Genomic DNA, 27,475 nt, shown 5'->3' on the forward strand with positions numbered 1-27,475 from the left:
TTTCTCAAACCCACTGCCTTCCACACTGCAGCCCAGCACTCCCACCACTGAGCTACTCAAACCCACTGCCTTCCACACTGCAGCCCAGCACTCCCACCACTGAGCTACTCAAACCCACTGCCTTCCACACTGCAGCCCAGCACTCCCACCACTGAGCTACTCAAACCCACTGCCTTCCAGCAGCCCAGCACTACTCTCAACCCACTGCCTTCCACACTGCAGCCCAGCACTCTAACCACTGAGCTACTCAAACCCACTGCCTTCCACACTGCAGCCCAGCACTCCAACCACTGAGCTACTCAAACCCACTGCCTTCCACACTGCAGCCCAGCACTCTAACCACTGAGCTACTCAAACCCACTGCCTTCCACACTGCAGCCCAGCACTCTGAACCACTGAGCTACTCAAACCCACTGCCTTCCACACTGCAGCCCAGCACTCTAACCACTGAGCTACTCAAACCCACTGCCTTCCACACTGCAGCCCAGCACCTCACCACTGAGCTACTCAAACCCACTGACACTGCAGCCCAGCACTCCAACACTGAGCTACTCAAACCCACTGCCTTCCACACTGCAGCCCAGCACTCCCACCACTGAGCTACTCAAACCCACTGCCTTCCACACTGCAGCCCAGCACTCCCAACCACTGAGCTACTCAAATGAAAAATATATATATATATATATATATATATATATATATATATATATATATATATATATATATATATATATTTTTTTTTTTTTTTTTCTTTATTGCATTCCCTTAAGGGGGCATTGTTTACTCAAACAAAAGAGCATTTTTTAAACACAACTTAATGAGGGGAAGAGAAAACCCAGCCCTCTGTCTCTGAGAAACCCGTTGTGTGCCTGATAGCCCGTCTCTCTGCTCTCTTCCAGACATTGACGACTGCCAGTCCAACCCCTGTGAGAACGGAGGCACCTGCATCGATGAGGTCAACGCCTTCGTCTGCCTGTGCCTGTCCAGCTACGGGGGGGCGACCTGCGACAAGGGTGAGACCAGAACCACAGCTCCCCTTTCAGTGTCTCCCCACCCCGCTGCCTTCCCCTTCCCTCCCCAGTCCAAAAAGACACCTTTGCCAATCAGGCTAATACCAAGAACCGCAGGTAGATACATGCAAGTCTAAATCATGTCATCATTGCACTTCATGTACTGTGTGTATGTGCTGCTTGTTCCCAGCCTGATTCTGAATTGCATTTGCATTAGCACAGACAGCAGGGGGGTAAAAGCCTAGTGATGTCAGCACCACTGGAAGGGGCCCTGTTTACCCACTGGGAAGAGAGAGAGAGAGAGAGAGAGAGAGAGAGAGAGAGAGAGAGAGGGGGGAGGGGGAAAGGGAAAGGGAGGGAGATGGAGAGCTCTGTTGATTTACACCAGGAGCGTGCCTGGCGCAGATATAGTAAATAAAACCCCAGAGCAAAACGCTTTCTCACTTAAAAGACAAACCCCGGACCTCAGCACTATATTATATCTCAGCAACCTCAATTTAACACGTCTACCAAAGGCAAAAACAGCTATTGCTGCTGTTCTTATTTTTTTACAGTCCGTTGCATGCTTGATTGACACTTCAAGTTCTATCTATCTATCTGTCGATCTGTCTATCTGTCCATCTATCTGTCTGTCTATGTGTGTCAATAACAGTCTGAAAGCACCTTTTTAAAATACTGTAAACATCTCCAAATAGCCCTGAATTGCTTGGATAGAGGTATATTTTAAAAGCACAATTCCATTTTTTTTTTTAATGTCTTCCGCAGGTGTTTACATTAATTACATTAATTTAGAAAACAACAAGCAAACAAAAACAGAACACATGTCTCCGCAACCCTGTGGACCGAATCTATGCAGATTTAATTCAAACACAATTAATGCTTTCATTGCATAAATGAATAGAGTGCGCTATGTAATGCTTTGCTGTTATTTCATTAGAACAAGCTTATTAGAAGAAAATGTTTCAAATGAATAAACCCTGCAGCATTGTCAGTGAGCATGATGCAAATACAGTGCAGCCCGTTTTCCAGGGTAGGGGAGCATTTATTCAGCTACGTGAAAGGTGTCTAAGATAATCATGGAAAATCCCTGACGTTTTGTCATTTGATTTATTTAAGCCCTAATGTGGCTTACAAAGCTAACAGCTTATCAATACAGAGAAAAAGGTATCTCAAATGTAACAGAGAGCTGGAACTGCAGATAATTTGCAATCAACTGTGGTTATTAGTACAGTGGGCTGTTACTGGACTATTACAGCACATGAACCATGAATGATAATAGGCAGATACTATGAAGATCTTTGTCCAGAACTATAAAACACTAACAAACACTTAAATTCAGTGCAAAAAGTCTTGTGCGGTGTCTTCAATGAAATTAACAATCTAAGAATATTGAAGAGCCCTAAGTTCTAAATTCCAGAGTTGCTTTCGGAAAAAATATCATACAGCAAAGGGCTTTGTCGATTTCTCCCAGAGGAGCTGAGACAGTGAGAGAGAGAACGAGAGAGAGGATTCAATGTGGGAGTTTCCTAGCCTGTCCCCTGGGGGATAGAGCAGTCTTTTCCTCTGGGAAGTGTCTGTCCTAGAGCTGAAATCTTTCAGCTGACAGGCTGGCTGAGCGGAAGGGGTACCTTGCAGCCCAAGGCTATGTGGGTAAGAGACACAGCTGGCACCCCAGCGCAAGGCTCAAGCCTGCTCTCTCCCTGACTGTGTGACCTGGAGGTGACGTGGCCCCGGAAAGATGGCAGGGCAGGCAAGTACAGGGCAGCACAGTTCCACAGTCCTTTCCAAGTGACCGGTCCTGTTCTCTCATCCCTGTCAAGGCCGAAACCCAAGCCCATAGTTCCTTTAGACCTCCTGAGTGGGATCCTGGTGGGAACCTGGCTCTTTATTATCCGAGGATTGTATAATTGATTTGTTTTTGACAGGGCAGGAAATAACAAAGGGACTTGTGCTGTCGGCTTGAGTTGAGATTAATAAGACCCGCTCATCTTAATCAGAGTTCATGCAAAGGCGAAGCTGCCGCGATATATAATGGCTTTTAGAGAGAGCTGCGTCTGTCTCTCTCCCTCTTCTCTATCTCTCCCCCACCCTCTGACTGCCTCTCCCTCCCCTTCCCTCTTCTCTACCATTTATCCTCTACCTCCTCTCCCCCTTTCTCTCTCCCACGCTCTCTCCCTCCTCTACAACCTGATAGCACTCAGTCGTATCATATAGAGCAGTGCTAAAAACAACTTAAATCATTAGTTGTTGCAACTGACTGTGAATAAGTCCCCTGATACTACTCTTGACATGCACCCGATTCATTATTTGCACAGATTTTCTTTTTAATAAACAGTGTAATTCCAGTAAAATGGTATATTAAATACAAAACCTAAATAAAGGGCCTTAATGATACTGTACTGCAAGTTGGAGAGGATTTTGTTTTTTTGTCAGCTGTATAGCGAACGGCAGTCAAGTCACGCTTCAGGGCTGACATTTCCGCAGTGCAAGCCTATGAAAACTCACAGACTAGCATGCCCGTCTCACTATGTTCTCAGAGCTGCTGTACTCTGTCTCCAAAGCCTCTGGCTGTCACTCTGTGATTGCAGTCAATCTCGCTGCAGATTGACCCCCGCGCTGTCAGAGGATTCGCCTTGAGGAGTGTCCTCTCCGGGTTTGCAGAGAAGCCACCTCTTATTACGGATTCTTCTTTATTTATCGATTTATTTATTTGACAGGGACAACGTACAATTTTTAACATTCATGACATGTCATAAGCTTTAGCTGTGAGCTCGTTCTCGTTGGCTTCGAGGAAAGAAGAAAATAAACAAACACAAAATCATGCAATTACTCCCTCCAAACAAAGACATCGTTATAATAACGAAAAGCAAACAGCAAAAATTCAAAATACCATAATAAGAATTACCCTCTCACCCCTGATTTTAATAATCGCAGTACAGCAGTTGCCAAAATCTGTCTGCCGCAGCTTTCCGTTTGCGATGCATTTAAGGAGGTGTTTGCCAGCGCTTGCAAATTGCCTGGAGGAAATAAAGCATCACTTTCTCGCTGGCTGAGAGAAGGCTCAGTGGGGGCAGTAGTGCTGATGCTATCCTGCAATGATGTCATGGTGCAGCGGGGGAAGGGAGCTAAGGCACCACTGACCCTTCCCCAGGCACATGTCTCAGAATGCCATTTACTGTGTGGCATCCTCTTCTGATCTGCGAAGTAAATGAAAGCACACAGGCGCACTCACGCTGGCCTGTGCAAACATTATCTTGGCTCTGGAAGGCAAACACTGACACGCACACACACTGACGGTTACACGATCACACCTGCTCGCACATTCACGCTCCTGCTGACAGTCCCACACTCCTCAACACTTTAATGATTATTGCAAACCGCACTGTGGATCTGAACATTCCTTGTCAGCAGTGCTGTCCCCCGGTGAGAGATTCTCCTCACCTCCTCTCCTGCATTCATCTGCATATGAAGTAGGGCTGAGCGGTCCTACCAATTTGCAGGTGTCGACTTCGATTTGTTAGCAGCTGCGGTGTGCGTGGATACAGCTGGCTGCAGCCCAGAGAGAAGGGCTGGGGGCTGGGAGCTGGGAGCTAATAGATTCTCCAGCTGACTAATAAACTCGTCTCACTCAGTTGGTGTTAATGAAGCGCATTGTGGTGCACCATGATAAAAATGTAGTAAAGCATAGTGAAACATGGTTTAACAAAGCTATTGGGTAGTTTAACCCTGACAAAAAAAATAACAGCATCAGCTGCAAAACCCCATAGATCAGCAGTGTGATTGTAAGGCAGTATAAAATTCAGACGGCAAGACAAGAGTTTGAGCAGTGGGTTAGTGGAATTGCTTCAGTGGCAATCCCCCCAGCTGAAAGGTAAATTATAGCAATTCAAGCAGACATTTCGGCTAGTGCCTTATCATTTCTTATAGGGTTTTAAAGAGAGTTTTTTTAAAATGAAATTTTGCAACAATGGAGAATGTTAGAAAAGTGGAGGAGCTTTGATTTAACCCCTGCTATTGATCTCTATATGAATCCAGCTGGCGACCCAGTGACTTATTAATATTACTACATGCAATGACAATACAGTGAACGAAGTCTGCAGAAAGTCAGCGGCCAGTTGCACAAAACACCTTCATTAAAATCACCTTGGTTTTCCCCTTAAGAATTCCCAAAGTTTAAAGTTGCTGCAGAAAGCATTTTCACACATTTAAGAGTAATTTAAGGGCAAATGCTTCCTTAAGTGTTCTTTAATACTCCAGGTGTTTTGTGCAGCCAGCCCCGAGTGTGTACATTTCAGGATGGCATTTGATCGTTAAAATAACCCGCTGTGTCCGGGTGGCCGTCGGTGATGCTGTCCCTCTTTCTCCTCTCGGTCTCAGACACAGAGGGCTGCGATCATGGCTGGAGGAAGTTCCACGGGCACTGCTATCGATACTTCTCACACCGGCACACCTGGGAGGACGCTGAGAAGGACTGCCGGGAGCACAGCGCTCACCTGGCTAGTGTCCACTCCCCCGAGGAGCAGAGCTTCATCAACGGTACGATGGTCCAGCACAGCAGGGCCTCGCTGTGGCTGCTGCAATGCATATTATGCGGGAGGCATCCATAGAGTTTTGCATGTGTCTGTTTTCCAGTCTGATTATACTTAGTAAGGGCATTCATTAGCACATGTTGACAGATTCAGAAAACCATGGGGAGGGGTATAAGGAAGGCCTGTCTTCCACTTCTATATGTATGCACAGTTGGTCTAGTTTTTTATGATTCGGATACGTCTCTACAGCCGTGACATTTTTACTTGCTATCAATATTTAGACTGGATTAAATCAATCCAGTGTGGCACACCAGTGAAGGTTATATCAGCGTGCGATTTGATCGGGCGCCAGTAGTGATATGAAAGGACTTGGGGTGCTGGATTAATGATGTGGTTCTTGGAAGCTGAATGACTTAAAAAAAAAAAAAAACTGGAACCAATCATCCATCCACAAGCCATCATCCGAGGCTCTGCTCACCCGGGGATAATGATTAGGAAGGTGGAGGGTCCATTACTGACCCGTTGTTTTTCTATGGCTGTTAAAATCCAGGCTTTATGACAGTCAACGCTGGATCAGTTCTGAACGTTAACTAGGAACAGAAACATTAGACTCAGCTATAGTTTCCATAACCCCATTCCATACTGGAGATGCTCTTGTGTTGGTTTAATTGTAATTACAGCTAGTATAGGATTCATAGTTTTAACAGGAGTTATTATACATCAGAATGCTGCTCAGTCCTGCATATAACAGAACCCTATAGGAATTGTATAGGGTTTTTATTTTGTAAAGCTCCCCTCCTCTTTGTGGCTCAGGGCTGGGTCATGAGAACACCTGGATTGGGCTGAATGATCGTACTGTGGAGGAGGACTTTCAGTGGACTGACAACATGGCCCTGGTGAGTCTTGCACTGACATCACAGCTCTATGTGTGTACAGGGGGTTCTGCAATGACATCACAGCTCTGTGTGTGTACAGGGGGTTCTGCAATGACATCACAGCTCTGTGTGTGTACAGGGGGTTCTGCAATGACATCACAGCTCTGTGTGTGTACAGGGGGTTCTGCAATGACATCACAGCTCTGTGTGTGTACAGGGGGTCCTGCTGCCTCGTTTCCATGAGCAGGGCGTGACCGTCAATCCCAGCTGATCTGGATTCTCCTGCATTCCTCCTCAACCCCATTCATAGTCTCACCCCCGAGTTCAGTTTCCATCAGATCTTGACGGTTCTTTCCCAGCAAACCTTGCCACTAAGGTCACGTTTATTTGTATAGAAAACCGAAAGGGTGGACTTTGTGTTAAAAAAAAAAGCACCCCAAAATATTAAAGCGCAGAGAAACCTGCTCACCCCGAATGTGGCTTGAATGTTCACGCCCACTCGTCACTTGATTGGTCAGTGTTGTGGCGTACTTCCACCCATCCCGTTTTGGGAAAGTCTGGGTCAGCTCTGATTGGCAGCCAATGCGGGTCTGTTAAATGAACAGCAGGGCTGAGTGGTGCATGGAAAAGAGGTATAAGAGGGTCATGCAAAAATAATCAAGGAAAGACTGAAGTCATGATAGTCCAGTATATATCTTCCTTGAAATGGATTCTTTGAGTTACCCATGAAGAGCCACTGTATTTTCTGTTTTCACCCAGAATTAACCATGTACTCAATACAGACACATACATCATGAGCCCTTCAGCACAGGTGATTCAGTCCAATAAGTTAGCAGCAGTGACTGTGCCTGAGTGCCTCTCTCTGCCTTGTCTCTCCGTGCAGCAATACGAGAACTGGCGTGAGAACCAGCCTGATAACTTCTTTGCAGGCGGAGAGGACTGTGTGGTGATGATCGCTCACGAGAACAGCAAGTGGAATGACGTGCCCTGCAATTACAACCTGCCCTACATCTGCAAGAAGGGAACAGGTAACACAGCCTTCTACACCCCTAACCCCAAACCCCTAACACCTGACCCTGCAACTACAACCTGCCCTACATCAGCAAGAAGGGAACAGGTAACAGGTGATCTTTGACCCTCACTGCAATCTGAGAGTAAATTTGCAGATTACCATGCTTTTCCTCCGCTGACATTAAGCTTTAACTTCTTTTAAACATACATACTGGTAACCCTATTTCTGTACTGTTCTTCTACTATGCTTAGTAACACCTTGCTAAGGAAGAGGGTTTATTACCTTCGCTCCAAACCTCGGGTTAGAAAACAGCTTGAATGGACACCCAGCTTTTTTTGCACACAGTACAGTAAGCGCCCCTGATGTGTGTCCTCCAGTCCAGCCTCCCTGAAGTCCAGTTGGCCCAGCTGTCTCCCTGACCTGCAGAGCACAGCCTGTTAACCTGCTGCACAGCAACTGTCACTCTGTCACTGAAATCACAGCCAGGAATTCAAATGCTCTCCCAGCCCAGGGATTAGGAAGATTGTTACTGCTGTTGGTGGCTGCAGGCTGATTGCCAATTTGCATCTCTGAGAGGAGACCAGGAGAGGACGGGGGACGGGGGACGGGGGGGGGGCGCTCTTTCTATTGTCTGTTTCATGTTCAGCTTCACTGCTGTGTAAAAGCCCTGGCATGCTGCCTAACTGCAGCTGCTGCTGAATTAATGCAAACAGCATCCATGGCAAAGTAACCCAGACTTAACATTGCTTCTGTTTTGAGGAAGACACAACCTTGAGATGGCGTTTAAAGATAACACTTATTCTTTTTTTTTTTTGCTCTAGAAGTGTCTGTTAGAAAAGGAGACGCTGAAACTCCATGTGTTGTCCGCGATGGACATCTTCAAACCTCAGCTCTACATTTTTTCCACCTGACCAACAGTAAAACCAGGCAGCTTCGCCAAGTCTCAAGGACAAAGAACTGTAGACAAGCATCATTTTTATTGTCAAATATCAACTGGCATAAATTACATTTTTTCACCCGACTAAAACAGGATTCCTCTGTGACTACATGCTTCCATAGTTAGGCATCCGTTTTGGCTTTCCAGTTTGTTTACATATCCAAAGGTCTTTCCGCTGCAAGCATCCTAATTCCCTCCCTTTCCCCAAGTCACGTTGTAAAGCAAAGAGACACGCTTCTGTTGCAACCTGCAGCAGCAGGGGGTCATATGTGTCATTTGCCAGCTCCGCTGTGGGTCAGAGAAGAAAAACAAACAGAAAAACTAAGAGGGAAAAAGGGGAGGGGGTGCAGAGACAGTGTTGCAAGGCTGTATAAGAGATCCCATCTGGAACTAAGCTTCTCGAAGCAGGAGAATCAGCTCAATGATTCTCTGAATCCTCATCTATCTTCCCCTGAATTCAGCTTCTCATAAGATGCTCTCTTTTCAGGATTAATTTGTTTGCAAATGTTGCGTGAAATCCTGCTCGCGGAGTTAATGGCATGCAGCCCTGCTCCGTGGCTGGATGAAGATAGATGCTAATGACGATCGTATCGGGAGGGATGTTCTATATTTGGGAATTCTGCGAGGGCTCCAGAGGCTGGTGCCTGAGAACAATGTGCCGCTATTTCAATTCATTACAATCCATCCCAGACCCCAGAGACTCGGTATCATAAAGTACAGAAATGTCACGTATAATAAATAATCAGACAGCGCTGGGTTCTTCTTGCGGCAGACACATGAAGCAAATGTGCTAGCAGCAAGAGTGCCATCTAGGGGCTCCCGGAGGTGTTGCATCTAGACATTTACAATGTGAAAGTGTGTGCTGGAATGCCTAGCTGGGTCTTTACCAGTGCTGGGTAATTCCACTCCAGATGTAATGGGTATAGTGAAATAATCCATGAACCAAAATGTATCTTCAGTGTTACTGAAGTTATATCCCTGTGTTTGTTTGGTGTGGGTTAGGAAGTTTCTGCGTGTTTGTTCTACAGTACAGTAACCCATGCACTCTCTCGCTCTCTCTGTCTGTGTCTCTCTATCTCTCTTTATGTCTCTCTCTCTCTCTCTGTGTGTCTCTCTCTCTCTCTGTGTGTGTGTGTCTCTGTGTGTGTGTCTCTCTCTGTCCCTCTCGTTCATTTCCAGTGCTGTGTGGGACGCCCCCAGCGGTTCAGAATGCCTTCCTGATTGGTCGGAAGCGAGCGCACTATGACATCCACTCTGTCGTGCGGTACCAGTGTGCCGACGGGTTCCTGCAGCGCCACGTCCCCACCACCAAGTGCCGCAGCAACGGCAAGTGGGACCGGCCCAAAATCATCTGCACTAAATGTGAGGAGCTCGTCCTGTTCCTGATCAGTGCAGAGACAGCGGGACGCCCCCCCCCCCCCCCCCCCCCCCCCCCCCCAGACTCACACTGACATTTCACACTGACTCACAGTGACTTCCAAATCTGCAGATTGCATGGCAGATGATTGTACCTCTATATTATTAAATAAGAAAATACAATTTAATGTAGCACATTAACCACTGGACTTTTCTCTCTCTCCCTCTCTCCCTCTCTCTCTTTCTCTCCCTCTCCCTCTCTCCCTCCGACAGCGCTCAGAGCCCACCGGTCGCGGCGCCACCACCACAAGTCCCGGCGCCAGCGGAGAAAACACAAGAAGCACTCCTCCAGGGGGCACAGGGAGGAAGACGACGACGACAGCCGGAACTACTACTGAACAAAACAAAAAACGAAGCACCGCAAAACATGAAGGAAAATCGTGAGCCCCCCCCCGAACCCCGAACCCCGAACCCCGAACCCCCGGGGCCCGAAACCCCCCAAACCCCAAACCCCGAAGAGAGTGCCAGGAGACTGGGGGAGCACGATATCCAGCTCCTGCTAGCCCTCAAAGGCCCTCTCTCCTTAACAGGAATTCAAACTGGAATCATGGCAGCGCTTTTCTTGGCTTTAAATATGTACCAAAAAAGGTGTTTGGACATTTGTAGTAAATTATACAGTATTCACAATGTTTTGCTATTTTGTGCTATTTAATAAGCTCTTAAGACAGCAGCCATAATTCCAATTGAACCCCTGTCCCTCCCCCCTCACCAGGGTAATTAATCTCCTGGCTTGGTTTTATCCAGGCCGCTTTTCTGAAGTATTATCATAGCCCCTCAAAAAGGTGCTGTTTTTTTTTTTTTAAGTTTTATCTCAATTTTTTTTAAAGATGATCTTGTTAAGGTTTTAAACCAAGTTACACACGTGGGCATTCCGTTGCGTGCTCCAGCAGAATGCGTTATTTGTTAACGAATTCAATTTTTCGATACAGTGTTTATAATAAAAACAGAAGACGTGCTTTGTGTTATTTCGTTTGTAAGAACCGCGCTAGTATTTAAATGTCGTGTTTGTGTTCTGCCTGCCGCACCGTCCAGCTGAATAAACCCTAATTGACTATGTGAGTACTTTTTTTATTATTATTATTATTTTCATCACTGCCTTCCTCATAATTGTGTTGCTGAACTTCAAGAATACAAGACAGAGGCAGTCCTTGATCCTAAATATTCTTAAAAGATACGCAAGTGTGTTAAAAAGTTCAGCTCTACATGTGGGGGGGGTGGGGTGGGGGGGGGGGGGGGGGGTGGGGGGGTTAAATTTGGAAACCTTCTTGCAAGAAAGCTTTTAGACTTTCTTTACCAACCATTCAAAATTTTCCTCTAAAAGGAGAAACTAGGTTTGTAAATGCTCTTATAATCTAATTATAATAATAATAATAATAATAATAATAATAATAATAATAATAATAATAATAACATGCTGTGTGATGTTTGCTTCCTATGTTCTATGTTTGGTTGCACCTAACTATAAAGGACGCTGTTTGTTTTGACAATTTTTTTTTTTCTGATGACTACAAAAAGGGAACACCAGAGAGTCTGGCACAACAAGGCCCATCTCTTGCTGGCATACATAGTAAATTATTCAAACTGTTCTTTTTTTACACACACACACACACACACACACACACATATATATATATATATATATATATATATATATATATATATATATATATATATATATATATATATATATATATATATATATATATATATATATATATTTCCTACACGGTGAAGTAATGAACAGGGAGAGTTGGAGGCTCTAGTTTGTCATGTCTCGTCGGGATTTCTTGAACGAGGTTATGATTCACACACAGGCTCCGCTTCTCAGCTGAATTCGACAGCCTTGACAGAGCCGAGCCGCTAATGTAGAGTCTGCTAATTACTCTACATCACCCGCGGATGTGTTAAAGGTAGCGGCAGCTTCCTTGTAGATCAGGGTTACACACAAACGATGTGGAGCGAGCCTAACGGGAAAGAAAAGTAACCAAAAAAAAAAAAAAAATCAAACTGCAAAATCTGCTCTGCCGCAGTCCACCTCAATTAATCAACCAGAATTTTGCAAAATGATTGAAGTGGCGTGGTTACCCTGCGGATTTGAGTAACATATACCCTGCATAAACCAAATTCCTCTTTGATTGCATCAACCACTTGGGGAAATCGTGGGGAAAATTCAGAGTAATTCCCTAGTGTTGTAGAGCAATGTAAACAATACAGCTGTGGTTTATCAGGGTATTGGTTAAACAAATAGACCCCTTAGTGGTATATGGATATGTGTATCCCCAGAGTCACTGTGTGCACAATTGTACCATGTTCAGTTTCTTGTCTGTGTATGTTTTATAATGTCTTTTTTTCAACGTTGAACTCCATAATTGTTTTTAAAATTCTAAAAATGTATTAACTGCAGTGCACGCTAAAGATATTAAGAAGAAAAACTCGAGGAATGCGTTCAAAGAAGAAAAATAAATGAATTTCATTATTTTTTTAATTATATTCGGGATGTTTTTTTTTTTTTTTTTTTTTCAGAAATAAAAAAGCTATTCATCAGCTAAAATGCCCAAAGAGCAGCAGAGTTTGTTGTCAGAAATCCTTTTTGAAGCATTTCAGCTGATGAAGCACTTTCATGCTTGGGTAAATTGGATTTATTTTCCACTTTGTGAAGACTCCTCAATTATCTGAAGCTTAATACTTAATATACTGGAGCCATACTGCTGCAGCCTTGTATTTAGCGCGCTATTGCCGAATTCCAATGGGTATCCCTATTATCTATTGGAGCGATATAGCGCTGTGTAATACCACACTGACTCTTAATTTCACCTCGGCAGTCTGGCCTCCTTTTAAGGCATCCTTCTTGCTAAAATTACTCGAATGCCCGTCTCCCCCTCTCCGCATTCTCATTCCAAGGATTACGAAGATGTGATGTAAATCCATCTTCGGAGATGGATTTACATCACAGCTTGGCACCAAGGCAATAACGATAAAGATTTTGCTTGAGAGTCAACCCTGTTAACCGCCACTAAATTCCTGCTATGGTAACAAGCTGGCTACTTTCTGGCACTGAAGCAAGTTTCGATTTAAATTTTTAAATGTTCAGTTTTGACAAATGCATCCGGCTGTTGGTTCTTCAGTACTTGCCATGGTACTGCATCGTTCCCGGATAACGCAGGGCAGGCGCCTCACACAGGGCGAGGCAATCGTCCGGAGGGGCGGGCTCGAACCCGGGACCTCTCGCACAAAAGCATAGCGCTGATTCCGCTGTGCGAAAGAGCCGGTCCCTTTGCAGGCGACAGTACATTGCCCGTAGACACGAGGCCATTGTGCTGCCCTTCAAAGTCGTTTTCACTGCTTCCCTCCCTTGTGGAGTTGAATTAGTTGATGTTGTCTGATCAGTGTTGTTCTATAACATTTTTTTTAAATGCTCAGACAAAACATGTCAAGCAATTTCAGCTTTTTTAAGACTGCTGTGTTTTTCGTTTATTTGCTTCTTGCGCAAGCAGCGGTGGAACAGGCATTTTCGATGGCGTTTGTAAAAAGTCTCATCCCTTTGTAATGTTTTTTAATGCGCTATTAATAACGATGGGTAAAGTATTACTTGACAATGTGGGGGTGACCCCTTTAATGAAACGTGAGAGCCAGCGCTACCTGCAAAACTCAGAATTGCTTATACTGTGTGTGGGTCGCTGTAAATATTACCGCGCGTTTAAAATTTTCATTTTAAAAAAAAATCCTGACGTGTTTGTTATTTATCCACGAGCTCCTGGTATACGTATCAATGTTCTTATGTATTATATTGTTATTGTTGTTATTTATTCTTTATGAAACAATACAAATCTTAATTGACTCGATTGAAGAGTCCATATCAAACATGACTTCTACCTTTACAGGCAGATAAAGTCTTGGTATTTAAAAAAAAAAAGGTCCACATTTTCAGCCGTGATAAGAAACGTCAAGCAGGTGCGTTCTAAGTGCCGTTCCAGGGCTCCCTTCTCTTGCCCTAGTTTCCTGTGTGTGTGTGTGTTGCTCTCTTTACCGTGTAGCTGTTTTGCAGTGTGATGTGAGATGCTCCTGTTTTAAACACTGGACCTCTGTATCGTTTATCTGGTTTTAATAAAGCTGTTTTTTTTTTGTTTTTTTTTTTTTTTTAAACTGTTCCTGGAGTTTGTAACTGCATCCCTTTCTTTTATCAAAAAAAAACAAAAAAACATTTCTAATCTTTTGAAAGGACATTTGGGGTTGTCTGACACTGGATCCACACTGTCTAAATAATATAAACAGTTTGAAAATGTGATGTGCTTTTTCTCATTGTGCATTATTTTGGTTAGTGTGCATTGAGGAAAGGGGTAACAAAATATGCTATCTCATATGCATGAAAGACTGATGAAATGTGACTGTCCAGTGAAGGTAGTTGCAAGTTTCTCTTGTCACTTTTGCAATGCAGGGAATGGCATGCATACGCTCTCAGATGCCGCTGATCCAAAAACTGATATTGCGGCTTGACAGGCTGCCGGTGGCACCAGGGGAACGCTGATGGGTCCCGCAAAGCGTGCATGTCTGCCCATCTGGCATGTCCTACAGTAGGCCCACAGATGTTCCCTTTGCTGTTTCGGCACTGTATCAAATGTTTCCATTTTAAGACACACTCTTATTTGTTTATCATTATATGCACCACCAGAGCCCTGCGATGTGATTATATGTATATGTATTATATATATATTACATGCCAGTCTTTTAGGAGGTGAAATATACACAAGCACGGGGACCATTTCTCAGCCTGAAAAGTTTTATTTTTCCGCAAGCTATTCACAGGAAGAGATAGCAGCTGCGGTTTAAGGGCGCCTCTGCCATCGATCGCAGGCAGACACCGAGACTAATCCCTCTTCTCCGCCACTGCCCCGGGAGGAAGAAGGTCTTTCTCGGTGGCTAATAGGCTGATTTATTCCACACTGCCGTTTTTCCAACCTTGGGTCTTCAGGACTTCGATCGAATGATTTTGCAGTGGTGAGCTCAATGCTGGAGATCTAGTCCCCACCCCCCACCCCCCGTTATTGATAATCCTGGCTGCCTGGCCCTAGACCTTTGCTGAATTCCCTCACTAGCCCTTGCTGTGATCCCATCTCAGGCCATGGTCAAGCCAGACCTGCAGGAATTAGTCAAAGTTCCCAATCTCATGAATGTTTGATGATGGTGATTCCAAGCTCCGGCTCACATTTAGGTACCTACAGTGGGGTCAGGTGACATTGATCAGAATTATCATACCTGTCATGGTAACCCGTCATGTCGTGTGCTGTGCTCTTCAGCCCTCAATTGCTGGTATTCACTGAACACTGTATTTACAGGTAAAGGGCTTTTCAGGAGGTATCTTGATTGGGAAAGTCATAAACAATTCCACAGTTGTAATCCGATTATCCGAACAGTCCAGTTATTCCTGACACCTGGTTCCAATTCGTTTGGCTTGGGTTTACAGTATTATGGCTGAAATGATTAATTAGGAGCCAGAATTATAAATTAGCAACTTTGCTTGTTTTGTTTGTTTTTTTTAATGGGCTGCTGTAACCATGTGTTACAGCAGATAGCATAGCAGTCGCTGACATACGACTTCCTTACCTGTCTCCATTCACCGAAACAACGAAGCAGTTTTAAACAGGTCCCGTCATTGAAACGCGACCTTCAGGCACAGCGCATCAATACCTATCTGCTGGGGATCTAGGACAACGACATGCTAATGCTAATCATTAAAACATTAACGATGTTTGCCTGCATTGCACAGATGGGGAAGCATGAAGCCTAAATGATATTAAAGGTGTATGTGTGCATATGTGTGTGTGTGTGTGTGTCAGTTGCCTCTCAGGATTGTCTCTCAGGCACGAAAGACACATTTGACACATGAAGACATGTGAAGTTTCACATTGCTCTTTGTGTGGCTAAGCTGCTGACGTTGATGAGAGCAGTCCTTCTAAATCACATCAAGGTAATGAAATATCTCCATAAGTCTCATCAGGAGTGCATTGGGCCATCCATTATGTACTGGACAAGCTGACTCCTTGTCAGTATCACTGCATGATGGCAAATGTGTGTGTGTTTTTAATTCCTGTCTAGCAGTTTTAAAAGGTTTGGATTAAATCTGTTTAAAATGACGCCGCTGTGTGATTTCTATGCAATTTATTGTAAAGCGAGGGGGAAACAAATTATCAACCCAGTGCCATGTATTTATTCCACCTTAGATATATATTTAGAAGCTATGAGAATTTTTACAGGACTGAACAGCTCTGGTTTTGTCATTCCTGGGTTTAATTCCCTCGGCTTCACCCCCCTTTATTTCCAACGCAGAGCTTTAGCGCTGTAATGTAAAATGAAATATGTCAACCTGATGCCTGAGGGCGAGATTGGGTTTAATGCCGGAGGAGGTTAGGCTTGGGGCTGTGCACGTTCAAACTGCAAACGAAGCGTTTATCTTTCGGTTCTCTAACCAAAGAACAGTCAACACTAACAGCGAAAAACACAGCCGGTTTGTATAGCCATGTGGCTAGGGAGAGGCTGCTGGGCAGATCAAAAGATTTTGAGACAAGCTAGCAAGCAAAGCTCCAGTCTGTGTCTTGAATGAGAAAGCCTCACCGTTAATTAAAGGACAGGGAGCAGGAAGGTATCATTTCCAGCTTCCTCACCTTCTCCTCAGGGCCAGAATCTCCTGGTAACTGTTGTCTTGGCAACCAGGAAAACCAGAGTGCAGAAACAATATAAAAAAAAAAAAAAAAAAAACGAGGACAAACTTTGTCCTAAACTCGAAACAGATCACATTGTTTGAGTTCATAAATTGTTAAAAAAAAAAAAAAATTCATAATAAATGGTGTTATTTAAATAAAAACACAGTGGACAGGCAAACCATCACTGACATGCTATTATTATTACATTGCAAGTACATTCAGATGTGCAGAGCCCTGCAGAGATTACAATGTAACTGTACAGTCATTACATCGTGTGACTCAAGAGGAGACTGCTGTGCAAACATCTGCTACAACAGCGCCCCCTACTGTTGAGACACTTATCACACTCCTCAGCACTAAAAAAAATACACCCATGCTGTTAAAATGATGCCACAATGATTCTTTATTTTACATATGACAATATGAATATCACACTGTATTACTTTCATAAACGTTATTAAATTGGCTATGTGAATGAGGTCCATCCTTATTAAAGTTTCCCACAGTATTTCTGCCCTGTATTTTTGTAGTTTTCCCATGGCTACACTAGGCATTATCCACAGTTTACCCTGGTTTGTCATGTTTATTAACATGCTTTACCAGATCGGTATTCTTTACAATGCTTACCTACGCTTTTTTTTGCTGTGCTTTTACTGTGGGAAACTTTTGTAAGGGCAGCGGCTGGTCAGTGCAGGTGACTGTGCCCCCTGACCTTCCAGGTCGAGGTTGACGAAGCCGGTGTCGTCCTCCATGTCGGTGACCTCGCACTCGTAGCCCCAGTAGTCCTGCAGTGTCACATTGTGGATTTGCACCGAGGCGTCCCCCGGGCCCGCACCCTGCAGCGAGACATGCCCCCGGTAGGTCCCGAAGGCCCGCTGCTGCCGGCCGAGCGAGACGAAAACACGTCCTCGAAGACCAGCGCGTCCGTAACCTTGGTCCACTTCACCCTGGGGCTGTCTGCACGATCACTGCCCCGCTTTCATCCTCTGAGGGGAGACACGCAGACAGACAGAGACACAAGCAGAGAGAGAGAGACACACACACACAGAGAGACAAGAATCAAAAAACTTTTTTTTTTAAGGTGCTGTCCACATCTGAAAGTGTATAGAATCTATGACGGAAAACTCAAAAGGATCTTGCAATTTTAAAAGTGTAGTATGATAAGATTTTAAAAGCATGGGTTTATGTCCTCCTGTGTCTGATCACCCTCTCACGTTTGTATCTTCAATGCTTTCCGCTGATGGGTCTTCTTGTACACATGATTTCCATGAGGTCTCTGGAGACACCTCCTGTCTTTAGTATCACGTTTCCTGTGTGCTTCTCTCTCAACAACACTCCCTCTCACTCTGTTACTGAAACACAGATCAGACAGTGGCTTCTACTCCTGAGCCTCGGGCTGCTGGTGTTTACAAGCTTTCAAAAGCTCACAGATTTGCATTAGTAGGCAGGGACTTGCTTTCTTTTAAAAACACTGTTCCCATCTTAGACCCCGAGCTGCCAAACAAACTTACCCAGACATGGCAGCTCAGTTGTCTACGAGATACAGCTCTCTGTGCACAGCTCAGGAGCCAGCCTGTGTGAGCTGAATACTGAGCAGAGAGATTGTCATTTCAGAGAAGAGATGCTTATGAACGGGGAACAGCTCGCCCCATTGCAGGCCCGGACAATAGGAGTGGAGCAGAGGGGAAAGAGATCAGCACCACAGGACTTGCAGGATTGCGGATTCACTCCTAGACAGCGCTCCCTAGCTTGGCACGTGTGCTTAAGAGTACAGCAGTACACAAATGTAAAACCATTCGTTTTGCACAAACAATATAGCGCTACTCCATTTTTCTGTGGTTTAGCCGTCTGTGCACTCAGACCTTTGTTGACAGTCCAGTTTGTTTACATTCACCAAAAAGGTTGCTTCTTTCTCTCTTGAATCCTACTTGCCACTCCGTCACTACGTGAGCCAAACAGGCAGTAAATATTATCAGCAGTGACAGGTTATATTGTTACATTCACTCGGACAAATTAACTAAAAAGGATTGTTGTTTTACACAGACTAGGAGTGCTTTTGCTATACAGATCTCCAGTTTGTTAGCATTTCCCAAGGGTAGTTAGAAGTGTTGGCAGGGACTCTATGTTCCCTGCACTGCAGAAAGAAGAGATAGCTGGCAGCTGTAGTTCTTCACACCTATTATAAGGCAAGAACAGCAACTACATACAACCTTTTCGTTCTGAAGTGTAGTTAAGGGAGCATCTATAAATTATTTGACTCCCTTGCAAGAGACCATCAATAAAGTGCATTGACATTACAGGCAGGGTGCCCCGTTCAGTTTCCTTACCTAGCACATGGACAATCTTCTTCCTGCCTTTGTCAGTGTCAGGCAATTGAGACGAAGCAGACAGGAAAAGCAGCGCAGAGAGCCAGGCCACACCGACCCACCCCTGTAATGACACACACAGGGTTGCTTTACGTCATCTACAGTGCATTTCATTTCTTCGTTTAATACCTGTTATATTAGGTTTTTTTAAAAGCCCAGTACCGGACTGTGTGTTTATGACACAGAAAGAGGAGGGGGCGATCGAATATGGGTGGGCAGGCGGACAACAGCAAAAAACAAACAAATAAATACAGAAGAGCGCTCACCATCAAATGGTAGAGCGCTCGCTTAGCATGCGAGAGATAGCGGGATCGATGCCCGCATTCTCCAAAGAGTTTTTTTTTTTTTTTCAAAATGTCAAATCTTATTATAGTGTATTATTAGTTACGTATAATTCAAAATTACATTCCACTTAAACATGTCGGTTTACAGTTTTTTTTTTTTTTTAACTAAACCGTTTGTGGAATATACTTCTGTGGGGAGTGTCGGAAGCGAAGGGGAATTAGCTCAAATGGTAGAGCGCTCGCTTAGCATGCGAGAGGTAGCGGGATCGATGCCCGCATTCTCCAATGGCTCTGTTTTACTAAAAGATGGATTCAATTTAATGTGTTTATGTGCGCCTTAAGATTCAAACCCCCGAACATGAAAACAGATGAATTGTGAATTATGCACGTGTCATTATGTTTCATTTCAGTTTGACGGCATAATGTACCGTAAGTAAGGCTGAAGTGAGATTTCAGCGGGCATAATGTGAGAATAAACACGTTTTTTTTTTTGTTTTTTTTTTAGATTAAAATCATATTACATACGTTCATGTGAAAACGGTGCTATTTTACTTAATTAATATGCAATAACTTTTGATTAAATCTTCAGCACAAACGTGTTAACCAGCCATGTTTAGAGCACCACCTAGCGGGTGATTGTGTTATAGGCTGTCAGTTATTGAAATAAACAACCCTAAAGTGACCTTAACATTAGCAAAATTGCACAAGTGCACCTATTGGATTTGATACTAGAAAGATAAGGATGAGCGAATAGTCAAGAGAAGCATTGGAAATATTTGAATGTTGGGCAAAATTCCCATCTTACAGCCCACTGCCCTTTACCTGTGTTACAGCAGTATGCATTACCCTTTGCCATGCTGCACTGTGCTCTTTGCATTGATTCTCAGATGGCTCAGTGCTCTAAAACCCAGGCTCCCACTGCGATGCAAAGCTCTCTGAATGAAGCACTCTGTGCCGACACTAAAGCAGGTGATTGATACAGCTTGCCTGGCTGTCTCTGCATGGGTCTCTTCACAGCGCAGAGTTACATTTCAAGGTCCTGGCTGTGGGAATGTCTTAAAAATAAAATTGCTTGAACCTGTGCTGTGAGGTTCGACATCTGCCAGCATCCAACGACAGCAGGAGAATTTTTAATGAGAGCCCTCTGACTAGGAGACTGCAAATTCAGAGCAAGTGCAATGCACTGCATTCACCTCTGCGCTTGCTAGCCTTTCACTGTAATGTCATACAGATAGACTAGTGTTACATCCTCTGTCAGATACATTAGTAACACATTATTGCCGCCATTAGTTTTAAAAACTGGGACAAGAGGGGAGGGAACAGCAAAGACAAAGAAAAGGCATAAAAATGACAAAGTGCAGGTGTAGCTGTGGATCCCTTTTCTAGACATCTGCCATCATGCATAAATTAGGTTTCTATGAAGGTCAAAGACTGCAGTGCAGAGAGATGGGTTTTACGCAGCCACGGATGCTGGGCTGGTTTGGAAGGAACTGGCCTCCTTTTCTAATCACCAGAGGCGAAGTCTTGATTACATTCATAAAGAGGAGGAACGCCAGCATAGGCAAAGGTGCTGCAGCCCAGGTAGTTTTAAATATAGCTTTTAAAGGTTTATCAAGGTTGGGATTTTATTAGGTGCAGCTATCCCACCTGTAGGCACTTCCCATCCAACAGCATGCAAATAAAAAATGAAACAATAAAACAGAATCCCTCTAAAACTACACAGACTCTTGGTAAAGCATGGCAAATACGTAAATCACAGTGCACATTTACACAGTTAATCTTTGGCATTGCTGTAACTGTGCACTGCAGAAACGTCCCTCAACAAGCATGTTTGAAGTTTAGGTGCACACCTTTTTAGAACAAAGATCCAGTTTTACAAAGACAGGGAATGCATTCCAGCACCCTTACAAAGGTTAAAATGACAATTTCTAGGGCAAGGGGAATGGAGATAACGCAAGAGGTTATGTTACCGACTTAAGAATATAATCAGTTCTTACAGAGTAGACAAATTATAGACCGTTAATGTTTTCCCAGCTTTCACACGGAATTGGTATTTACGCTGAACTGAGATGCTGTTTGATCATTCTTCCTTGCCGACAGGAATGTGCCGATTTCTGCTATTTTGAGATCAACCTTCTTTCCTACTTTTGAACAAACTTTTGATAACATTTATAAAAGACAGAACAGTGTTGACTGTTGTATTGTGCAATTCTTTCCTGGCAATCTTGAACTCATTTGAAAGAAATTTGTAACTAAGAGTCTGACATTAATTAAACCATTACACACATGACATATTAGCACCAAAACTCCCAACGAATGGCTAGGACTCCGAAGTCCAGTCCAGAGAAGTGAGGGGAGGTCCTGTCTGCAGTTATTGGATCTTCTTGTCTTGGTCTGCCTCTCTGAGGACCGCGGGGCTCAGGAAGAATTCGGGGTGCATCAGGCAGCGCAGGGCCAGGATCTGGGGTCCCAAAGCATACAGGAGGTTCATCAGCAGAAAGGGCCACACTGTCTCCTCGGGGACCCGGTATGTGTAGGGGGTCCAGGGGTGCAGGGACCCCCCGATGTGTGTGAACTGAGCCTGTGGGGCGCAAAACGACAAGAGGAACAAAGTGAGCTCTATTTTTAGATTGTATGTTATGCTTTCTGAGCTAGAAGACAGATGGGAATAAGACTCCTATTGCATAGCAGTTTCACCAGTCCAGACATTAATACAAGCTTCATTAGCCACAGTAAAGGTAACAAGCTCAGGTGTGTCTTACTAAACTATATCATCTACAACCTAGGGAGACATCTTGCTAAAATGCCACTTTCACATGTTTTTATTTATTTTATTTTTCAGCATCGGAGACAGTTCCATCCAGTGGCTGAATGCTGTACTGCAGCAAAAGAGAAAGTTACATTCGAATTTCCAGGCTTATAACCTGGAACCTTGATAGACTGGAATGCTTAAAAGTGGTAGTGGGCGTAAATGCATTTTATATTGAGCAAGTGAAAGGCAGAATGATTTTTAAGTGTCTGGTACCTGGGCTACAGCTCCTGCGAAGACAAGGGTCCAGTCCAGCATCCAAATGCAGCCAGGCTTCAGCAGCCCGTAGACAAAGAGACAGAGCAGGGGCAGTGCATAGAACAGGTACACCAGCATCTGCACAGCAAGCAAGAGAGAGTTTAACACAGACAGCGCACACAGGGGGGTCCAAGAAACACAATGACACAGGACATGAGCATTCATGAGGGGTGTGGTGACTCACAGTCCAGCAATGAATTCTTTACATGATATATATATATATATGATATACATACAGAGGTGTTTATTATTTGGAGGACCAAAAGCACACTTTTATTGAGAAGCTAATTCTCAGATCATGGTTTAACAGTTTTAAAAGCAACCCTTTAAAAGCTCTATATTGCACATCATTATGCCTCTCCATGCCAGCCACAGCGCCCCATTCACAAACCCTGCAGCGCTCAGATCACAAGGCAATCTAACCATGGCTAAAATAAAAAACCAGCAAATGCTATCCTGCCCTCACCTGGACCCTGGGGTAGGCTACGGGATCTTTCAGGTAGGGCTCGTACTGGTAGATGTAGTTGAAGCAGGACTCTAAAGGGCAATCGAGGGCTACCTGCAGGGCGAAAGGAGCAACCAGGGTTCGTTGAAAGGAGAGATTAGTAATGAACTGCAAGTGAAGTTGATCCTGGGCATGTCTGTGTAATTGTAATTCGTTGATCGATTACAGTTCAATTACGCATGTATTTGTCATTTGAGCATTATTTCAACCACTTCTGTTAAACAGCATTTGTGCCTGTGATTATTGCGAATAAATACAGCAAACATGTTGATGGGGGGTAGTTGGTTTACGTTACTCTAGTGTAATTGTAATTACTGCGCAGAATTGTAACTGATTGCAATTGCAATACTCACGAATCCTCTGAAGAGGGTGTAGGCGATGGCGGAGAACAGGAACACGAGCAGGAGCAGATCTAGGGGGCGCTGGTGAGGCAGCTTCTGCTGTTCAACAGCAACCTGCGAAACAAAGAAACGCAATGCCTTTGTAATTATTATTACCATCGTTATTGTAATTGCACGCTCTCCTGTTACATTTCAGTATAGTGGAAGAAACTGATTTTGATCTGGTGCTGTATCTTAGCATAAAGCATGCTTTTGTACAGTATAAAGCAAAAGTGTTAGATTAGCCAAGTCTCATGGCTCACCTTAGGTTCGGACACAAACCTACGGGCCATGAATACCGTAACAGCCCAATTACACACATCAGAACTGTGGACCTCCACTGCAATTCAGGGTCAGTTTGCTTTTTTCAAAGCTCTGTTTCAAATGTCCTTTCTTTCTGTAATATTTTAATAGTTAGTATTCCTATCACAGAAGCACATGCTCGTCTTTAGGCGATCACACAGCACAGATAAAACTTCTAAGAGACTAAATCAGGGTTCAGCAAGTGTCCTCTTCAGTGTAGTACAAAGGCTGGCCAGCAGGAGGCAGTACTCACCTCGTCGGCAGCTCTGGGCGTCAGGTTCCTGGGCTTCTGGGACACTTTCACCCCCGTCCACACCGGCAGGAAGAGGAAGGGGATGTTCAACAGGAAGGCAGGATGGATGTCAGAACCATATTTACCTGGAGAGAGAGAGAGAGAGAGACTGCTTCAAAATATGCAAAGCCAAACTGCTGAGCCCCTCTAAGCCAGGGGGGGGGTCAAATTCAGTCCCTGGAGGACAGCAGTGTCTTCTGGTTTAATTGGTCTAATTATCTGATTAGCTGGACAAATGTAACACTTCTCTCCAGGTCTCAAAATGTTTCAGAAGTCGTGTACCTTGAATCAGGTGCATTCTTTAAAATCATCAACTGTAAAAGACCTTGGAAAAAAAAAAAAACATTAAACACGTCCAATTGAACTAATAATGAGGTTAATGAAGTTAATGGAGATCTTAAGTTGGATTGAAAACCAGAAAATCACGCGGCCTTCGAGGACTGGAGTTAGACACCCCTGCTCTAAGTCAAGGCATCTAAAGCAAGCAGCTCTGCTTCTTTTTTTAAAGCCTACAGCCTCATTACACACAGCCTAGCTGTGTCTCCCGTCACTTGAAGGGTTCTGTTAACACCCCCCTTCCCCCCTGCACCCCACTTGCTCTGCATACCAACTACGTTCCCGGCCAGGAAGACGATCATACTGAGAAGGATGGAGCCCAGCCAGTAGAGACCGGCGCTGCGGTAGCCCTGTCTGCAGAGAGAAGGGAGAGTTAGACTCCACAACGTTGAACAGAGTCAAGCGTTTCAATAGCCTGTTCTCCTGGGGCAGGTGGGTGCGCTGTATTGCAGGGTTCTGACTCAACAAGGAAGACCACAAGGCGTACAGTATAACGATGCATGTGAATCGCCTGTATAATGTTTGCATGACTTACAAGGCACCAACTCTAGTTAATTACTTATAGCTTCAGGGTAGTGTCGTCTTGCAACCTTTTCATTTTTACTAAGCAGGTAATGTGATCAATTAAGTAACCGAGATCATTTGGAACAAAAACCTGCTCTCATGCACCTGAGCTGACCAACTTATCAAATGTACACTCTTCAGAAATTTATGATTTAAGGGTTGCCTATAAAACCTTGTAGATTGCGGCTCTCCTGGTCTGTTGAATGTGCTGACGATGCGGTCGGACCTACCTCTTTGATATCCTCGTCACCATCATGAGGTACAGAGCGTAGTGCACCGTGCCGTCCCAGTAACAGATCATCCTCCCATAAGGAGTGCGCAGGTAGGGCTCTCCCTGACAAGCAAACACACACAGAGGCACTATTACAGGCTGGACACATACAGCACGGGGACTGGGAGGCAGCACGGCTCAACGGTGCGAGTCAGGGGACTGGGGAGCAGCGACGCCTAGTCATTAGAACTGAAGATCTTTTTAAATCACACATTTTGGGTTAAAATCAAAACAGCAAAAAAAACATATCGGCCTGTGCGTTCTGTGCCCTAAAATAAATCACTGATTTGTATCTGTTGGGGAAATGACTTTTCTCAAAGCAGGGAGTGGAGTTCTGTACCTCCTTGATGTAGAAGTCCATGAAGCCGCTGATGAAGCCGTCTTGTTCCAGAGAGATGATCAGATCAATGACGCAAGTGAACGAGAAAACAGTGAACACTGCAAGAGAAACGCACACACAGAGACAGGAATCCAACATTCAAGGACGTGTTAATACCCCTCTCCTAATTCCAAATGGCAAACAGTTCTCCTGCACAAAACCTGCACTAATAATCATCCAAAGCCTGCTTAGATGTTGTGCAGAAAATTAATAAATGCACTGGCGTCAACTCAATGCACACCCGTCAGCCCAGTGAACTGTGTAAAAACTAGGGTAACTGTGACCAACCGTTTGGAGAAATAAATAAATGGATAAACCAGTTTGAATCCTTTATATTGCTCACATATTGTGTTATTTAGAGAGCATCTCCTAGCAGCTCCGTGTCAGTCACACACATGCTTATTTTCACAGTATCTGGGAGCTGTGAAGCTCCAAGCGGTTATGGATTGCTCTGCTGGGAGAAAGGTAATAATGTCTGAAAGCCAGCAGTTCTGAAGTAGATTTATACAGGGGATGCAGGCTGAGGTTTCTGGATGCTTACTGACAGTATCTTACTAAAAGCGCCAGCTTGCTGAAAGGAGTTTTCAGAATCAGAAAACGCAGCTGAGCTGCACAGCGGAGTATAAAGGAACACAAACAAACTGAAGAATGGTTATTAGCTTTACAGAACGAGAACGACAGAGAATGCCAGAGATGGACACTTACAACAACAGACAGAGGGAAAGCTACAGTGTACATCTGACCTAAATAAATGACTTGGCTTTATCGAAGTCCTTGTAATGTTATAAACTGCCTCTGTAAATACAAGAGTGGTGTCTCCATTTTATCCTTTTTGCCAGGGGCATGCAGCTTTCAAAGCTCTTAAAATTGGAAACCATCAGCCTAGCCAACAAAGAAAGTGACAAGAAAATGAAAGCTTCTGAAAGACACTGAAAACGCCACAGGCTGTGAAACCGCACCAGCTCTGCTTGCTTACCGTAGAAGAGGGGGTCTTGTGGAGGACTGCTGCGGGCGGCAGAGCACACCAGTAAAAAAAGCACCACCAGTACAGCCACTCCAATTCCCAGTACAGCGAAGGGACTGGGGGGGATTGAGAGCAAACAATTAGTTTATTGCTAAAATGCACAAACTCTGTGTTCACTCTTAACTGTATTTGAAATCTGTTTTTAAATGTCACTACATTTGTACTTTTCCTCGCTGTCTCTACTGAACTAAACATTTCCCATCGGGACAGACAGTGGGGGAGACCTGCGGACAGTCGGAGAGCAGAGGGGGGTGACAGTGCTTTTCTGGGGACTCCGTATAGCTGGTTTTGGGGGCTCTCTCATGCAGTCTCACGAACAGTCTTGCTAAGACAGTCAGAAACACTAATTAGCCGATCAAAGTGCCTTTCACTAGGAGACTCAAAGGTTGGCCTGCTCAGAGAGGCTGTTAACATCCCCTGTGAAACCAGCCTTAAGAAGAGGTACACTGAAACAAGCCTTAAGACCCCCCCCCCCCCCCCAAAAAAAAGGCCGATTATGCATGTTACATACAAAGGAATAAAGACGGATTCAATGAATGAAATGTACATTATAACATAATAAAGCAGTTACGCGATAGCGCTCTGTTGTAATATGTAAATCAATACTGTCTACACAACGTGTATGTGATTTGTACTTTATAATACAGCGAAATAAATAAGTGGTGTCCTCTACTCACTCTTCCGAAGCAGGGGTGTTGTTTACCGTGTAGGTTATTGGAATGGCCGATAGCGACAGCACAAAAACACAGATTGGCTCTGGTATCTTCATCTTCGTGCTCGGAGCGTGTTGCTTATGATATGGGTTGAACGAAGTCAAGATTATGCAATCGGAAATACAAAACTCTTGAATTTTATGAAGTTGTTGAAATTAAAAAGTGCATTGTGTTTTATGGTTTCTAACTCCAGTCTCCAGTCGGTTCATTCAAAAAGTTATTTGGGCACAACTGGTTGCAACTTCACGCTGAAGGATTGTGCAAGAAACCCCCGCTGACTCGTCTCTTCGCCCAGCTCTCCAATCAAAGTCCACGGCCACGGTGCGATACAGTCAAACCGGAATGGGACTTTAACTTCTAGAGATGATGTCATTCACTTTTTCCATGCAGATCATGTAGAATTCCTTAATATCTTTTTTTAAAGACTATTTACACACAGGCCGCATTTTATTGAACTATTTTATCTCAAGGGACATCAAAATAAAACACCTGTTAAGAAATGCCAGCGTGGTTT

At 44.2% G+C, this 27,475-nt stretch overlaps 2 protein-coding genes and 1 non-coding gene across 4 annotated transcripts in view; 2 read left to right on the plus strand and 1 right to left on the minus strand.

Annotated features, from left to right (window-relative positions):
- ncanb (neurocan b) overlaps nucleotides 1-10,189 on the plus strand; it is a 38,995-nt gene extending 28,806 nt beyond the window's left edge. For both annotated transcript variants that reach the window (XM_041230406.1, XM_041230407.1), the window contains 6 exons: nucleotides 900-1,013; nucleotides 5,388-5,546; nucleotides 6,353-6,435; nucleotides 7,298-7,442; nucleotides 9,543-9,725; nucleotides 9,993-10,189. In XM_041230406.1, coding sequence (XP_041086340.1) covers nucleotides 900-1,013; nucleotides 5,388-5,546; nucleotides 6,353-6,435; nucleotides 7,298-7,442; nucleotides 9,543-9,725; nucleotides 9,993-10,117 — 809 coding nt within the window. In that variant the 3' untranslated portion in view covers nucleotides 10,118-10,189. The remainder of the gene's footprint in view (nucleotides 1-899; nucleotides 1,014-5,387; nucleotides 5,547-6,352; nucleotides 6,436-7,297; nucleotides 7,443-9,542; nucleotides 9,726-9,992) is intronic.
- Nucleotides 10,190-19,339: 9,150 nt separating this feature from the next.
- trnaa-agc lies at nucleotides 19,340-19,412 on the plus strand. Its single transcript has one exon. It is a non-coding gene; the product is annotated as a tRNA-Ala (tRNA).
- Nucleotides 19,413-20,738: 1,326 nt separating this feature from the next.
- On the minus strand, nucleotides 20,739-27,394 carry LOC121301346 (transmembrane 6 superfamily member 2-like). The gene is made up of 10 exons (XM_041230661.1): nucleotides 26,926-27,394; nucleotides 26,201-26,304; nucleotides 25,186-25,283; nucleotides 24,805-24,908; nucleotides 24,282-24,364; nucleotides 23,636-23,760; nucleotides 23,053-23,154; nucleotides 22,661-22,753; nucleotides 22,153-22,272; nucleotides 20,739-21,708 (listed from the first exon to the last, which is right to left on the minus strand). The coding sequence occupies exons 1-10, from the start codon at nucleotides 27,015-27,017 to the stop codon at nucleotides 21,499-21,501; spliced, it is 1,131 nt and encodes a 376-aa protein (XP_041086595.1). The 5' UTR covers nucleotides 27,018-27,394; the 3' UTR covers nucleotides 20,739-21,498.
- Between the last annotated feature and the right edge of the window lie 81 nt (nucleotides 27,395-27,475).

The sequence above is a fragment of the Polyodon spathula genome, chromosome 27, assembly GCF_017654505.1.
Source record: "Polyodon spathula isolate WHYD16114869_AA chromosome 27, ASM1765450v1, whole genome shotgun sequence".
NCBI lineage: Eukaryota > Metazoa > Chordata > Actinopteri > Acipenseriformes > Polyodontidae > Polyodon > Polyodon spathula.

Bases quoted from the DNA above. Each gene is read 5' to 3' on its own strand.
- LOC121301346 (XM_041230661.1), bottom strand. From the start codon at position 27,017: ATGAAGATACCAGAGCCAATCTGTGTTTTTGTGCTGTCGCTATCGGCC. The intron at 24,909-25,185 runs GTACAGAACTCC...TTTGCTTGTCAG, and splicing joins TGGACTTCTACATCAAGGAG to GGAGAGCCCTACCTGCGCAC. The intron at 22,273-22,660 runs GTGAGGGCAGGA...CTTGCTGTGCAG, and splicing joins TAGCCTACCCCAGGGTCCAG to ATGCTGGTGTACCTGTTCTA.